Here is a 15,255-nt window from a genome sequence, read left to right on the forward strand (position 1 = left end):
AAACAATGCAAATTTGAGACGCGCGTGTTTGTATTTATTTCTCAGTGGTTGAATTATATATGATTTGACTATTTTCAAGTGCAAACTAACTATCATCACACCTAGAGTTCAATCTTAATTATTTCAAAAGAGAGAAAAATAATAACGAAGTATAATATTATTTCAATTTGTTTCCATGTTTATGTTATTCAGCTGATTGTGCTTTACTATGCTTTTGCTGAAATTAGGTTCTGTGTGATCAAATACCACATCAAAGTGCTATGTTTACTCCAAATTAATCTAAATAAAAATCAAAATGCAGAATCAATCTAGATCAGGATTATCTCCGATTAATTAGAACTAACCTATATATACCAGCACATATTATTATCTTTCCATTTTCTTTAAGCTACAAGTAACTACTGCAAACTTAATTATGGAAACCGTAGTTGTCTTACTAGTATTAATTTTCTTTCAATGAGTCCTGCTGATTCACACCTCTCTCTCTCTCTCTCTTAAACGACTTGCAGTTTTTTTGAAAAGCTTCGCAGAAGCTGCGGAAGCTGTACCAACGACTTCTTTCTACTAGTCTTCTTATCTTTCTCTCTCTCTTCAACAACTTGGCCACGTGTTTTTTTTTTTTTTTTTTGAAAAAATTGGCAGAGACTGCCAAGATCACCAATGACTTGCACTTTCTACTATTCTTCTCTCTCACCTTTTACTAGTCTCCTCTCTCTCTCTCTCTCTCTCTCTCTCTCTCCAAGTATATATCCTCTATATAAGTATGAGCAACTGAGTCTCTCAGAAAATAAAAAAGAAATGTTAAACCCCACATTATCTCTCACTCAACCCAAATCTCTCTCTCTTCTCTTCTCACCAAACCCTTCCACATCTGCCCCATGGTCTTCATCAGTGACGAAAAACCGTAAAGTGCCCCGTAACAGATCAAAGCCAGCAAGACTGATCAGTACTTACACAGTAAAATGTATAAGTGAGTCTGGGTATGATCTGAAAGTGACAGCTCCAACGGAAGTATCCGTTACGGCAATCGTGACTGTGCAGATGACTATTGGAGGAAGGCTTGCTAATTTTGGGTTAAACCGAGGGTTGGATGGCATAACCGATTTGTTAGGGAAGAGTCTCCAACTTGAGCTTGTCAGTGCTGAGCTTGATCCAAGTATGATATATACTATGGTTTGCATAATCTTTGGGTCTATTATTTTTTTATTTACCAATCACACTATTTAGTTTCCAATCTAATTGGAATAATTACTTTAAAAAAAAAAGAATGATAGCACCACAATATATACCACATTTAGTTATAGAAAGAAAATTGAATTCAGTAATTGTTTTTTACCATTCTATATATCAAACAAGATTAAGCAGGGAATTAATATTTACTTTGACTGGTTCTTACTTTTAATAAAACAATAATCACTAATAATAAAAATAATATTAAAATTATTTTACATGTACTTTTCATTTTATTAAAATTAAAATACATTCATCAAAAACACACTTGACCTTTTAACAACAGCTAGGATATTATATAGTTGAAGAAATGAGGAATAATGCTTTTGGATGTTTTGATATATGGATAAATCAACATCACGCCCATTCAGTAATTCTCAATGTTTCTAATGTTGTTATAATTTAAAATAGAAATGTCTCTTAATTTTTCAAATATGCAGTATGTAATACCTATATATGAACTAAATTAAAAAGGTACATATATAGACATATAGTATACAGACAAGACTATCTGCGTTTAATAATTTGCTTAATTAACATGCAATTTAATTATATAGAAGAAACAAATAAGATCAATTTATCTCAGGATCCTATACATAACTTCCAGCTAATTATACTTAATTTCATTGGTTAAAAGCAGCCTTGCAAGAATATTATGACCATTCCGTGATATCCATTTTACGTACGTGATGAGCGGCATTGGAAACAATTAGGACTGAACATTTGAAATATTTGTAAAATATGAAAATAGAACACTAAATTAAATATATGAATTCAAGATATATATTACTTAGTAACCTTATGAAAATTTCAGCGTAATGAATAAAATTTCTTTCTACACAATACATAGCTAATATAGATATAGGGAAAACAAATTCTTGTTTTTAATTAATCATTTTTTTCTTAATTTGTTAGAGACAGGCAAGCAATGGGATCATATATCTGCATATGCACGCCATAAGGACTACGAGCACTTGGATAATGAGGCCACGTACGAGGCCACATTCAAGGTTCCAATAGGTTTCGGTGGAGTCGGGGCAATTGTGGTGGAGAATGACCACCGCGAGGAGATGTTCCTAAAAAACATTGTGCTTGTCACCGACAACGATGAGGCGAGCAAAGTTACTTTTGTTTGTAACTCGTGGGTACACTCCAAGTTTGATAACACAGAGAAGCGCATCTTCTTCAGTGTAAAGGTTATACAAAAGCTTTATTGAACTATATATCTTCAATATACTACAAATAAATTAATTGTCTTTTATTTTGCTGCAATCAATCTAGATATGATATACGGGTGTGTGTGTCACAAGTAAAAAAAAAAAAGAACTATTTTGGTAAATAATTTTCAGGTATATATTAAGTTTGGCTTGTTGGGCAGAAGTAGATAAAGGGAAGGAGTGCTGAGGACTCCCTATAAGTTGAAAATTTTTCAGTTTTGTCCTTTAAAAAAATACTATTCTTTTTCCAAAAGACATGTACTATTATTCTCCCTCAAAAAATAAAATTATATAACACTTACTTATCCAACCCCTCATAAATTTATAAAACAATATTTTGAGATAATCCCAAGAGCATGTCCTTTTCATTAGGTGTATACTTAACAGGAAAAAACGTTTCTAACCATAGATATTTCAAATTGAGATTGTAACACCTAACTAATTTCAGGTATTTTTCTTCATTGACCTTCAAAAGCTGTAAACAACACAACAGCCTCTCAATTAAATTTAAAACAAGAGTTAGATTGCTTTTGCATTCTATTTTATAAATATGTTAAAAATATACACTTGCAGTCTTACTTGCCATCTCAAACTCCCAAAAGCCTTGAGGATTTAAGAAGGAAAGACCTCGAAAGCTTACGTGGAGACGGCACTGGGGAGCACAAGAACTTTGAGCGAGTATATGACTATGATGTGTACAATGATCTGGGGAACCCCGATAGCGAAGATGGTGACATGGCAAGACCAGTGCTTGGTGGTAGCAAGCAGTTTCCCTATCCAAGACGCTGTCGGACTGGCCGACCTAGAACCAACAAAGGTAAGATATATATTGAAATTTTAAATTAAAGAATATGAACAAATTCTCTTTTGCTGTTAGTTTAATTTTCTCCTTCACTAATGACAGTAGTAAAAAATAGTAATAAGTAATGGTCAGCATTTTCTAAGAAGTTTTTCAGAAAATGGGATAAAGAAAGGAAATAGAAATGGTTTGTTTGTGTATGATAGTAGGAGATAGAAATGGTGGGGATGATATTTGCTAGGTTTCTGGCCCCATCATATCAAAATCATGTGTGATCTTGATGCATCCAAGTGGTGCCTACATTTCACAAGTACTCCAAGGAAAACGCCAAGACATGATACACATCTTGTTTAGACCTTTATGAAATGAAACCAATTAATCAGAGTGGTCCCTGGGAAACGACAAACAAGAACTTTCATCCACTTTATCAAAATGGTCCCCAAAAAGTACATGTAATTACATGTCATGTTTTTGGTACGCTAATTAATATATGTATCAAGTATCCAATATCAAAATAAATACATTAATTTATTATATTTCTATGTGAAACAGTTAATTTTAATTAATTGCTCTTTATTTGATGATGCTTTTGACCAAAAAGATAAGTTGCTTATATTTTTGCTAAAATGACTAGTTATATCATGACCCATGTTGGATAATTATGTAACCTAAAAATGTAATTAAATTCTTATCTAACGACCGTAAATAAATTATTTGAATAAAAAAATTATGGTTAATCTGTTCTCTTCTGGATTATGAAGCGGGACAGATTATTGATTTATTTCCTTTTTATTTTAGTTATTTTTGTCCCTCTTTATATTTTTTTTTATTTTTTATTTATTATCTCACTTTGTATGTGTGTGTGTAGTGAGTATATGATGAGTTGTGAAGTAAGGATCTTGTTTTACTTGATGCTAATACATACGTTTTCAAAGTCCAAACAGCTTATCTGAACTGTTCAATAAGATCTCCATATATTAAAATGTGTTTGAAGATCAAATTTTACATTTGTAGAAATTTCTTTACTATTTTTTTAGATAGGTAGAAATTCTCTGTTTCTGGATGAAGGTCATTCGCGTACTAACTTCAGAATAAATAAATGAATGAGGATTATTTTCTTAAAAGAAAAAAGACTGACCCAAATCCTTTTCAAAATTGATTATTTTGATATAAAGTTAATACATGCATTTTTTTTTTTTTGCAGATCCACATTCAGAAAAAAGGAGCAGTAATGTTTACATCCCGAGAGACGAATCGTTTTCAGAAGCGAAAAATGCAACCTTCTCGGCCAAAACCCTGCGATCAGTTTTGCATGCAGTTATACCATCAGTTGAGACAGCTATCTATGATACCAAGCTAGGGTTTCCATACTTCACTGCCATCGATAAATTGTACGATGAGGGTGTTACTCTACCCGAGCAAGAGGGCTTAAGCTTTTTTCGAACTCTTATCCCTCGAATAATTAAGGCAGTTCGAGATACCACCGAAAATGTTCTTTTATTTGAGACACCAGAGATGATAGATAGTATGTCCTTTCTTGCCTTCATATTTTCATTTTTACTAGTTGGTACTATCAGAGGCCTAGCAAAAATATTGTTACACATGTTATGAGTGCAAGGTTACAATAGAATGGAAATGCAATTAACACAAAGTTTATCAAATTGAGAGGTCATTATTAAAATTGATTGATTAATTGCATTGCTAATTATATTAATGTAGGAGATAAGTTCTCATGGTTCAGAGATGAGGAGTTCTCGCGGCAAACTCTAGCTGGTCTCAATCCTTATAGCATTAAACTGCTGACAGTAAGTGTAAAATTGAAATTCATCCCAGACTGTAACTTGGAAATTTTGTTGAAACTTTGGTCAAATTTGAATAGACAAAATAAAAACGAGGGAGTTTCAAGTATAGTAGGAATTATCGGTATCGGGATCAGGATCGGTCCCGGCCGATACCGATACGGGATCGGGGTATCGGATCGGTATCGGCTCAGGATCGGCTCAGGGTCGGGTTTTTTTTTTTTCTTTTTTTTTATGATTTGCTACGTGAGGATCGGCTCAGGATCGGATCGGGTTAGGCCGATACCGATACGTATCGGCCGATCCGTATCAGTATCAGCCGATATTTCCTACTATGGTTTCAAGTTACATCATTTCTGCAGCAAGTCACTAGACGCTCTTCCTTCATTTAGAAAAATAATATTCAATTATATTTGACAATATTTTAGATAAAACATTTTGAACCAAAACAAGATAAATCTGTCTGATATTACAAACTTTTTCCTAGCAACTTGGGTTCTAGGCCTTCTAGCTTTGTAAAATAATCAATTGCTAGCTAGGTCCCAAGAGAAAATCATCTTGACATGTTATTTGTATGTGTATATATCAGGAACTTCCTATAGTAAGCAAGCTTGATCCTGCAATCTATGGCCCACCAGAGTCTCTGATCACTCCAGAACTCATTGAAAGAGAAATAAAGGGAGCCATGACAGCACAAGAGGTACCTTCAATTGGACTTATATATGATATGATAACCTTTATCATTTTAATTCAAGCATATATCCTCAACTTCTCCTTGATTGACTATGACAAATACAATAACTAACACATGCATCATATATATATTCATATGTGTTTAGTACGATATTTTTTTATTATTTGTAATAAAATTCTCAGCAGAAACTGAATCAGTTATGTTTATTGAATGATAACTTAATTTAGGCAATCAAGCAGAAGAAATTGTTCATCCTAGACTACCATGACCTCCTTCTTCCATATGTGCACAAAGTACGTGAGTTGGATAACACGACTTTGTACGGTTCGTGCACTGTATTCTTTCTTACACATGATGACACTCTTATGCCAATAGCCATTGAATTAACCCGGCCCGCTTCACCTACAAAACCGCAATGGAAGCAAGTCTTCACCGATAACTGGGATGCAACTTCTGCATGGATGTGGAAGCTAGCGAAAACACACGTTTGTGCTCATGACTCTGGATATCACCAACTTGTCAGCCACTGGTATGGACAAATGATATTGAACTCTGCATACGTACCAACCAAACAAAACAAGATGAAGTGACTTGAAAGTTCTAAATTTTTGCCTTGTTGTTCAGAATTTCAGATCCTCTTAATTATATATGATTTATTCAATCAGAAAAGTTCTATAATGCACAAAGAAAAAAGTTATACAACTATACAAGTGTACATATTAGAAAACTAATATTTTCTTATGATCTGGTGGTACTAGGTTGAGGACCCATTGTTGTGTAGAGCCATATATTATAGCATCGAACCGGCAATTGAGTGCAATGCACCCAATATATAGACTGTTGCACCCGCATTTCAGATACACAATGGAAATCAATGCACTTGCGCGGGAATATCTTGTTAGTGCTGGGGGTATCATCGAGACATCTTTTTCACCAAAAAAGTACTCGATGGAGCTCAGCTCAGTGGCATATGACCTGGAATGGCGGTTTGATATGGAGGCATTGCCAGCCGATCTCATTAGGCGGTAATTAAATGACTATTATGATTTCATGCATTTAAGCAAGCATGCATACAGGCTGTATAATTAAGCTAATTGATTTTGTTGGTTTGTATTCCTTTGTAGAGGGATGGCTGTAGAGGATCCAAGAGCTGAACACGGGCTACGATTAACTATAGAAGACTACCCGTTCGCTAACGACGGGTTACTCATATGGAAATCAATTAAACAGTGGGTCACTGATTATGTGAATCACTACTACGAAACACCAGACAATGTTTTGCAAGACTCTGAGATCCAGGAATGGTGGTTAGAGATCAGAACAAAGGGCCATGCTGACAAAAAGGATGAGCCTTGGTGGCCAAAATTGGAAAACCAAGATGACCTAATTCAAATTCTGACCACCATCATTTGGGTCACCTCAGCCCACCATGCAGCCGTCAATTTCGGTCAATATCACTTTGCCGGTTACTTCCCAAACCGACCGACCATAGCTCGCACGAACATGCCAGTTGAGGATGAGGATCCCAATTCGGAATCTTTCAAGAAGTTCTGGAGGAAGCCTGAGGATGCTCTAATGGAGTGCTTTCCATCTCAAATTCAGGCAACTGTTGTGATGGCAGTTCTGGATATACTATCATCTCACTCACCAGATGAAGAGTATATCAGTGAAACACCAGAACTTGCCTGGAAATCTGATCCAGTGATAAATGCGGCATTTGAAAGGTTTAACGGGAGGATGAAGGAGATAGAAGGGATAATAGATGACAGAAACTTGGATACAAAATTGATGAATAGATGTGGGGCAGGGATCGTCCCGTATGAATTGCTCAAGCCCTTCTCGGGACCTGGGGTCACCGGCAAGGGAATTCCTAACAGTATCTCTATTTGAGTACAAATAAAAATTCAAAAAACAAGGCGAATAATGTATTAGACTATTAGCTATCAGTTTTAGTGAATAAGGCTTTGCTCTGGCCAATGATAATTATATCTTGTGCTTTGATAGTCTCTAATTTTCTGCTTGCACATTAAAAGCATGCAGTGGTTATTAATTTGCAATTTAGGAGATTCTTTCATGATTATGATGATTCACAGATCAAATTTGTGTTTGTGTTTGTGTTTGTTGAACAAGGCCCATTGGTTTAGCCAGCTTTAAAAATACCCATTTTGGAATTAACGTAACTTATGGTTCATTTTGGTTTTTCTAAGGCCCAATAGTTTGTTCCTCTCTTTATTTTTCTCTTCTCATTGGAATCCAACCGAATGGATTTAGAACTCAATCCCCCAATTCCACATCCAAGACCCAAGTGACTTTAAACTCATTATGATCTCTGTGTCAAAAGAAATAAACAATAGTTTAAGCTATAAATAAACACACCACACAGTATAACTCTTAAAAGAACTTTTACGATGTTGTTACAAAATTTTATTGTTTTGAACATTACTAAGATACTTTAACTAATTTAATAGGTAGAAATTAATTATCTGTGCTAGACTATAAAACCAAGCAGTCAAGTAAATGCTTTTCTTGAGGACTACAAATATAATAGTTGCATTAAAAAAAAGGAAAACAAATTCTTGTATGCAGAGCAGGATTAGCTTATTCAATGATTGGAGGCAATTTTATATATTAAAACAAATAGCAATAGCACTAATCATAATATACTTAACAAGAAGAGCAAGGCATTAGTTGTAGAATGCAAGTGTTTCTCATAGTATTCACAAAAATTATGACATTCTAAAATATATATAATATGTGCACTCTATAATTTTATTAAGGCCCAAACAAGGGTCCTGATTAATTTTAACAATGTATGGTCAGAATCATCGAGCTTAATTTCATTTTTAATTTTTTAATTGTACTATAGTTCGCTATAATCACAGTTAACTTTTGAAATTCTAATTCAAACTGCGGCTCTTTGGTTCAGCATTTCCTTATTAAGCTTCCAAACACTATTTAATTAAATTGAAGAATCCATCAAATTAGTCAAATTGATCTCGGCCGTTGGATCATTGCGCCAATCCGATCCCAACATCGCGCCTTGAAGTACTAAACATTACAGCTTATTAACCAAATTAATCGAGATTCCAACACTACTCAATCTACAAGGAATCAGCTAAAATATTTCATGGTGCATGGTACGTCGTCGTATATACATAACAGTTTGTAGCAATTGCTTATTATGATTTAATACCATTTATGGATTTTCGAATATTAAGACTCTAAAGTGTGAAAATCTTAGTATTTCACCTTTTTAATATAAGCTTAATTACCATTTGCGGGACCCATCAGGTGCGAAGCAATCACTTTTTAGATGGAAGGAAAATCTGCGTCATGACTCTGTTTTGTGTTTTCTCTCTTTATCCATTTACCATTGAATATGGGAATTTTTTTATAAACTATAATTAATTAAATTAATTTTAACAAAGCAGCATGATTACTTTTTTTTTTTTACAAAAATCATAAGGACTGAATCCCCAATTCGGTCTCCACATTTTACTTTTTCTAGACCGAATTGGGGATTCGGTCTCCCATTATTTTGAAGCAGGAGCTATCACTAGCAGAAACAAGAGCTATCCCTAAAAGAAACTGGCCAAAATAACGGCCAAAATAGAGGAAAAACATCACAGAAATACAGGGTGTTCGAGAAAAGCCAAAACAGGTTGAAACAGTGCCGAAATAGAGGAAAATGTGGAGACCGAATCTCCAATTCGGTCTCTCCAAAAAGTAAAATTTGGACATCGAACAGGGAATTTGGTCCTTGTGATTTTTGTAAAAAAAAAGTCATCATGTTGTTTTGTTAAAATTAATTTATAAAAAAAATTCTGGATATGGCTCGCTCCACATAATGGCCATAATTTTTAAGTTCTTGCTGAAAATTTTGAGAAAATCAAAAACAAAATGCAAGCCGTCCAATCAAGATCAGGCACACCCTTTGCATGATATGGGGACGATGTAGATCAAGCCATGAAGCCACACCTTAGAAAGAAATAAATTGATTGGCATTTGTAATCACGGCCGTTTAAATATATTATTTTTAAAAAAGAAAGTTGAGAATCGAGTTTATTTCTAATATAAAACTATTTTATCAGAATTAGATTAGACATTGATTTAGTAAAGTTTCAGATCAACAATTTATTAGTTATATCGGTGAATTAATCAATTCAATTGTTTTAAAATAATTATAACTTATAACTCGAAAGCTCAACATGTTATTTACTTTTGCATTTAAATCCTTCTAAGAAATAATAACGTTACATTTTACTGAATAAACCTTCTGTATATTAATTATGTATTGGTACATATTTAGTTGTCAAAATGAGCATTTTGTTTTGCAAAAAGTAGCTGTGACATATTTAGTATGCCGATATTTTGAGTAGATACCTACCAATACAAATATTACATTGTAATTCATATTTTGTTAAACTAGTCAAGTACTAACAAATAGGTCATCAACTTAGAGTGTAGAAATGGCCTCCATGACTGGTAGCAGGGACCATCATGTCAGAACTATTCAAAACAAAAAGTAAAAATAACAACAAAGCAAGAAGAGTAGCCTATTGCTGCCAAATTCCGGCCTGTTGACAATAAAGCCCAAATATAGGAATGAGATAAATGAAGCCCAAGAAGAAGAAACAACTCAGCATAGCATACTTGTTTGATCTTTTGGAAAGGACGGGAGACACACGGACACGGCCGCCTCATTCTCTTCCTCCTCTACTCTCAGCTCACCTCCTCTCTCAACTCTCTCTTGCATTTCAACTGTTTGTCAAAATGCTCCTGAGGAGTATTGTCGCTTCAAGCAGCTGAAATCACTTGTAAAAGAAGCCTGTCGGTCGAGCACCCCTCACTACTGAAGAAACTCTTTGAATTATCAACCGTCTGATGGCCACAAGAACCTGACACTGTCCATTTTCTACAAGCAATTATAAGATAGCCATGGTAACCCCTCCTGTGCATGCCAGTTCCTTGAGCTTCTTTGCATCTAGGCCACAAATTTATCACCTTCATAGATTCTGGGTCCTGTATTTAGTACAGTTTAGGAATCCTCTAACCATGCACACAAGTTGCTTGATAAAATGTCCCATAGAGACAATATTAGTAAAGATTCAATTATTTCAGCCTTTCCATTGGGAGGTATCATTTAGCTTTCATTTTCTAAATGGTGAAGTAACACTTAATACCTATCAATTAATTGCAGTTGTTAACCATATAAATCAGTTATTATGCAACTTTGCTGTGTATCTAAATTGTGGCAAATTAGAAACGAATGACCACATGTGAAGCTGAATTATTTACGAAGGAAATAGCGGTAATGGTTTTGAACCAACACCAGTTTAGTAACATTGAATCAACAAATAAGAGAATGAGAACACATTAAGAGTACCATTCTGAGGAATACATCTAATTTATTTGAATATTTACTAGCTTATGAGGTAATTACGGTTCGGATAGTTCTCTCTCCCTCTGTTATTTTTTTTTTTTTTTTTTTTTTGAGAAAAGGCACCAAGGCCCATTGTATTACCAGAAAACAGTATTTACAACAGTTAAGTCCTAAGTAGTTCCCTCTGCTCCCAGAATAACAGCCCAAACAGTGTACAATGTCTCAGCAACTCAACATTTGCTTCACAGACAGAACTGTCAGCAGTCAAGACAGTTCTAGTCTCATCCCCATGCATTTTGCATTGTGGACCCTACCTGTTAATAAAACACAAACCCTTAACTATGCTATATCACAAGATTATTCACGTCGTATCAAGTATTCTCTTATTCTCTTAAGCATAATTTCTTTATGAGCAGGTTATAGTACCAGTTGCAATCAAGGACTCCAATATCAGGTTCTTTTGCTATTGAGCTGATCAAGTTTGGTACCGGCTTGTACTGGTTATCTCACTGTGCATGCACACTATCTGCTGCCACAGATCCAATTTGTAAGGTTAATTTTGATCTTTAGATTTCTTTCGTGTAATTATCTCCAGGAGTAATTGGTTTGTGTTTGACTATGTGCATTGTGTATCACTATTAAGCGAAGGTGGATATCACGTACTGGACTGATGCCTACCTAGTACTGTTCTGTTACCTATAGCCTTTGTCCTGTTATGCAAAATTTATTAGCCATTCTTTCATTTATTTATTTTTTTGTAGGCAATGCATTGATGAATTTGTAGTACACCATTATAGTTGAACAAGAGGGGTCAGCCCATTTTCTGAGGCTACCAACGGCCTCTAGTGAACCATCTCCAAGAGGGGTTGTAACCATTTCATCCCATTGCCATGGGGACCCGCCAGTTGGAATTACTTGTAAAAGAACGTTATCAGTCAGGCACTCTTACTATTAAAGATGCTCTTCACTTTTTTGATCGCTTGCTGGCTGCTAAGAACCCGACACCATCCATCTATTCCTTTACCCAACTCTTTACAGCCTTAACTCGTATGAAGAACTCAAACTGCCATTATGCAACTGTCTTTTCACTTTTTAACCGCTGGACCCAATCTAGAGGGATCTCACCGTCACCCGATGTTTTCACCTATAGTGTCTTGATCAGCTACTGTATCCGAATAAATCAGCAGAGACTAGGCTTGGTTTTCTTGGGGCGGTTTATTAAGGGCGGGCAGAGAGCTGAACCTAACATCTTCAATCCACTACTTAAGGGTCTTTGTTCTGAGAATAGGATCAGTGACGCCATAGTCATGGTGTTTAATAAAATGCCTAAGCTTGGTTGCACACCTAACGTGATCTCCTACAACACGGTTATTGATGGCCTTTTTAAAGAAGGTGAAGTGAGTAAAGCATTTAGTTTGTTTGACCGAATGCTCTCAAAGGGTATTACACCAGATGTATTTACGTACAGCTCACTGATTGATGGTCTTTGTAAAGAAGGGGCAATTAGTAAAGCATTTAGTTTGTTTGAGCGAATGCTTTCAGAGGGTATTGCGCCAGATGTAGTCACATACAGCTCACTAATTAATGGCCTGTGCAAGGAAGGAGAAACTGAGAAGGCAGAGGAACTGCTGTCCTACATGGTTTCTCAAGGAATTAAACCAAATGTTGTGACCTATAATACTCTCGTGGATGGGTTGTGCAAGAAAGGGCAATTGGGCAAGGCAGTGGAAATGCTCCAGTCCATGGTTTCTAAAGGACATAATCCCAATGTTGTGACTTATACTACCATCATAGATGCACTTTGCAAGAATGGAGAAACTGAAAACGCCGAAGTGTTGCTATGTAATATGATTTCTAGAGGTACAAGTCCTGATGTTCGAACCTATAATACTCTTATAGATGGGCTTTGCAAGTTGGAAAAATTAGAAAAGGCAAAGAAGTTGCTGAATGAGATGGTTTCAAAGGGATTATTGCCTAACACTGTGACTTGCACTATAATTGTGGATGCACTTTGTAAGAAGGGGGAACCTGACAGGGCAGAGAAACTATTATATGATACGATTGATCAAGGTGCCACACCTAATCTTATCACATATACCAGTGTTATAAATGGATATTCTAAGTTAGGCTGTTGGAAAGAGTCGATTAGGGTTTTCAAGGATATGATTGATCGAGGTTTTTTGCCAGATGAGGTAACTTATGGATCAATGATGGATTCTTTGTGCAAACAAGGACAAAGCAAGGAAGCTGAAAAGTTGCTCGACTTAATGGTAAGGGGAGGTATAAAACCAGATGTTGTATCATATAGAATTTTACTTATCGGCTATGCAAATTATGGCACTATCGATGATATGATGAAAATCTTAGATCAAATGCAACTCAATCATGTAGCACCAGATCTCTTGACTTACACTTCCGTGCTGAAAGCATATGCAAAGAACAGAAAAGTGGACCAGGCTATATGCGTGTTGAACAGAATGAAGCAAGAAGGGGTGAAACCTGATTTTGCTGCCTCTGCACCAATTTTAGAACTGCTTTTAAAAATGGGGCGAGATAAAGATGCAAGAGATCTGATGGAGCAGACAAGTGGCAAGACAAATGACTGATGTGCTTTTGTAAATGGAGCAGACAAATCAGGTTGAAGATGTCTTCTTGAAATGTAGATAATCAATTTATGTAATTTGGGACTGGTACTGGATTGCGCTTTACCATAATGCTCCAGGTTTCACCCTCATTGACACACTTCTCTTACTGATAATACTGTTTTCCCATGCATTGGTTTCTCTCTGGGTTGTACAATTAATTTCTATACAGCTTGTAAAGTGTGGGTTGGTACTAAATGTGCAATATCTACTGCTACTGATACCGATATTGTCTCTTTCTATTTTTGGCTTTTCAGTTTTTCAGTTTTTCAGTTTTTATCTTTTTCTTTGAGTCCTGTATGTGGTCATGGATGCCTCTCTTGTGGTATTTATATGCATGTATCATGTTTAAGATAGCTGTTAATATGATGTAAGTGTAAGCTTATTTTTCATCTCTGAGGGAGTTACCAGAGTTTCACGGCTGTGCTGTGCTGAACCTGAGGGTACAGATGTAAAGGATACCGATATAATTAATAAATTATATAATTTTATTATTCTATTGCACAAGATAAGTTTCGATCTCACATGTTTATGTTAGAGACTACTAAATAACTGAAGTACTCTTTTTTAATATGATATTTTTCACGCAACAAGTTGGTAATTAATTTGGAATACTAATAAGTTTCAATTTATGTCACGACTTTCTACTATTATCTTAATTTGAAAACTTAAGCACCTTGATTATATAATAATTTGTTCAAATTTGAAAATCTCAATGCCTACTCTCTCTTTTTTTTTTCACAACTTTATGCAGTATTGTATTTGAAACTCTCAATATTTTTTTAGGACAATTTTATATATACCACTAAAAAATGATGAAATTATTTATTATTCTGTGTCCAAATATAAAAAAAAATTCAACCCCCAACGAAAAAAAAGAGTCTCCGTCTGTTTACAAGGAGAGAAAGAAATATCTAATTTGAAACAGCGAATTTCCCCATTAAAATACCATAATATCCAATATCTCCATACAAATTTTAAATTATTTCTCCTATCTCCATTTATTTATTTTTCTTTTTTATTTAATTATTTTAAAATGGCCATTATGCTCCTCTAATTGTAAATGAATATGTCCATTTATGTTTCAACAAGATTGAATTTACAGTATTGAAGAAGAAAAGGAAAGATGCTTCATCTTCGCGCCTGATATTTCCTTCTATCTATCGTATTTTCCCTTCCTTTTTTTGCTAGAAAAAACAAAATCTAATTTTGAGGATTTAGTTGAAATCAGTGAAATAGTGACCTTTCTTATTTGACATTTAGTTGAATCTATAAAAAAGCTCGGTGACATTTCTCATTTAAGCGGAGACTGATATTTCTAATTTGGAGGTTAGTTCTTTTGTTAATAGTAATACAAATAATAATTCTAGCGTTGCTCAAATGCATATATGGTGACTTTTCTCAAGATTGTTTATTTTCCCTGATGTACGTGTGAAAAATGAAAATGAGAAATTTTTGGTATTATGATCTGCAGATGTTGGTTTCTAGCAG

The 15,255-nt window shown here is 34.9% G+C and overlaps 2 protein-coding genes across 4 annotated transcripts; both read left to right on the forward strand.

Annotated features, from left to right (window-relative positions):
- Positions 1–746: 746 nt before the first annotated feature.
- On the forward strand, positions 747–7,642 carry LOC144556770 (linoleate 13S-lipoxygenase 2-1, chloroplastic-like). Its single transcript, XM_078305202.1, has 9 exons — positions 747–1,156; positions 2,146–2,426; positions 3,021–3,264; positions 4,451–4,771; positions 4,966–5,051; positions 5,635–5,745; positions 5,967–6,268; positions 6,498–6,764; positions 6,864–7,642. The coding sequence occupies exons 1-9, from the start codon at positions 799–801 to the stop codon at positions 7,627–7,629; spliced, it is 2,736 nt and encodes a 911-aa protein (XP_078161328.1). The 5' UTR covers positions 747–798; the 3' UTR covers positions 7,630–7,642.
- A 2,801-nt stretch (positions 7,643–10,443) lies between these two features.
- On the forward strand, positions 10,444–14,193 carry LOC144557345 (uncharacterized). Of its 3 annotated transcripts, XM_078305915.1 has the most exons (3): positions 10,444–10,680; positions 11,539–11,669; positions 11,884–14,193. In XM_078305915.1, the coding sequence occupies exon 3, from the start codon at positions 12,013–12,015 to the stop codon at positions 13,726–13,728; it is 1,716 nt and encodes a 571-aa protein (XP_078162041.1). In that variant the 5' UTR covers positions 10,444–10,680; positions 11,539–11,669; positions 11,884–12,012; the 3' UTR covers positions 13,729–14,193. The 3 variants fall into 3 exon arrangements, with proteins under 3 accessions (XP_078162041.1, XP_078162040.1, XP_078162039.1); XM_078305914.1 differs by lacking the exon at positions 10,444–10,680 and having other exon boundaries at positions 10,765–11,674; XM_078305913.1 differs by lacking the exon at positions 10,444–10,680 and having other exon boundaries at positions 10,765–11,669.
- Positions 14,194–15,255: the final 1,062 nt, after the last annotated feature.

Source organism: Carex rostrata, chromosome 7, assembly GCF_964058835.1.
Source record: "Carex rostrata chromosome 7, lpCarRost1.2, whole genome shotgun sequence".
NCBI lineage: Eukaryota > Viridiplantae > Streptophyta > Magnoliopsida > Poales > Cyperaceae > Carex > Carex rostrata.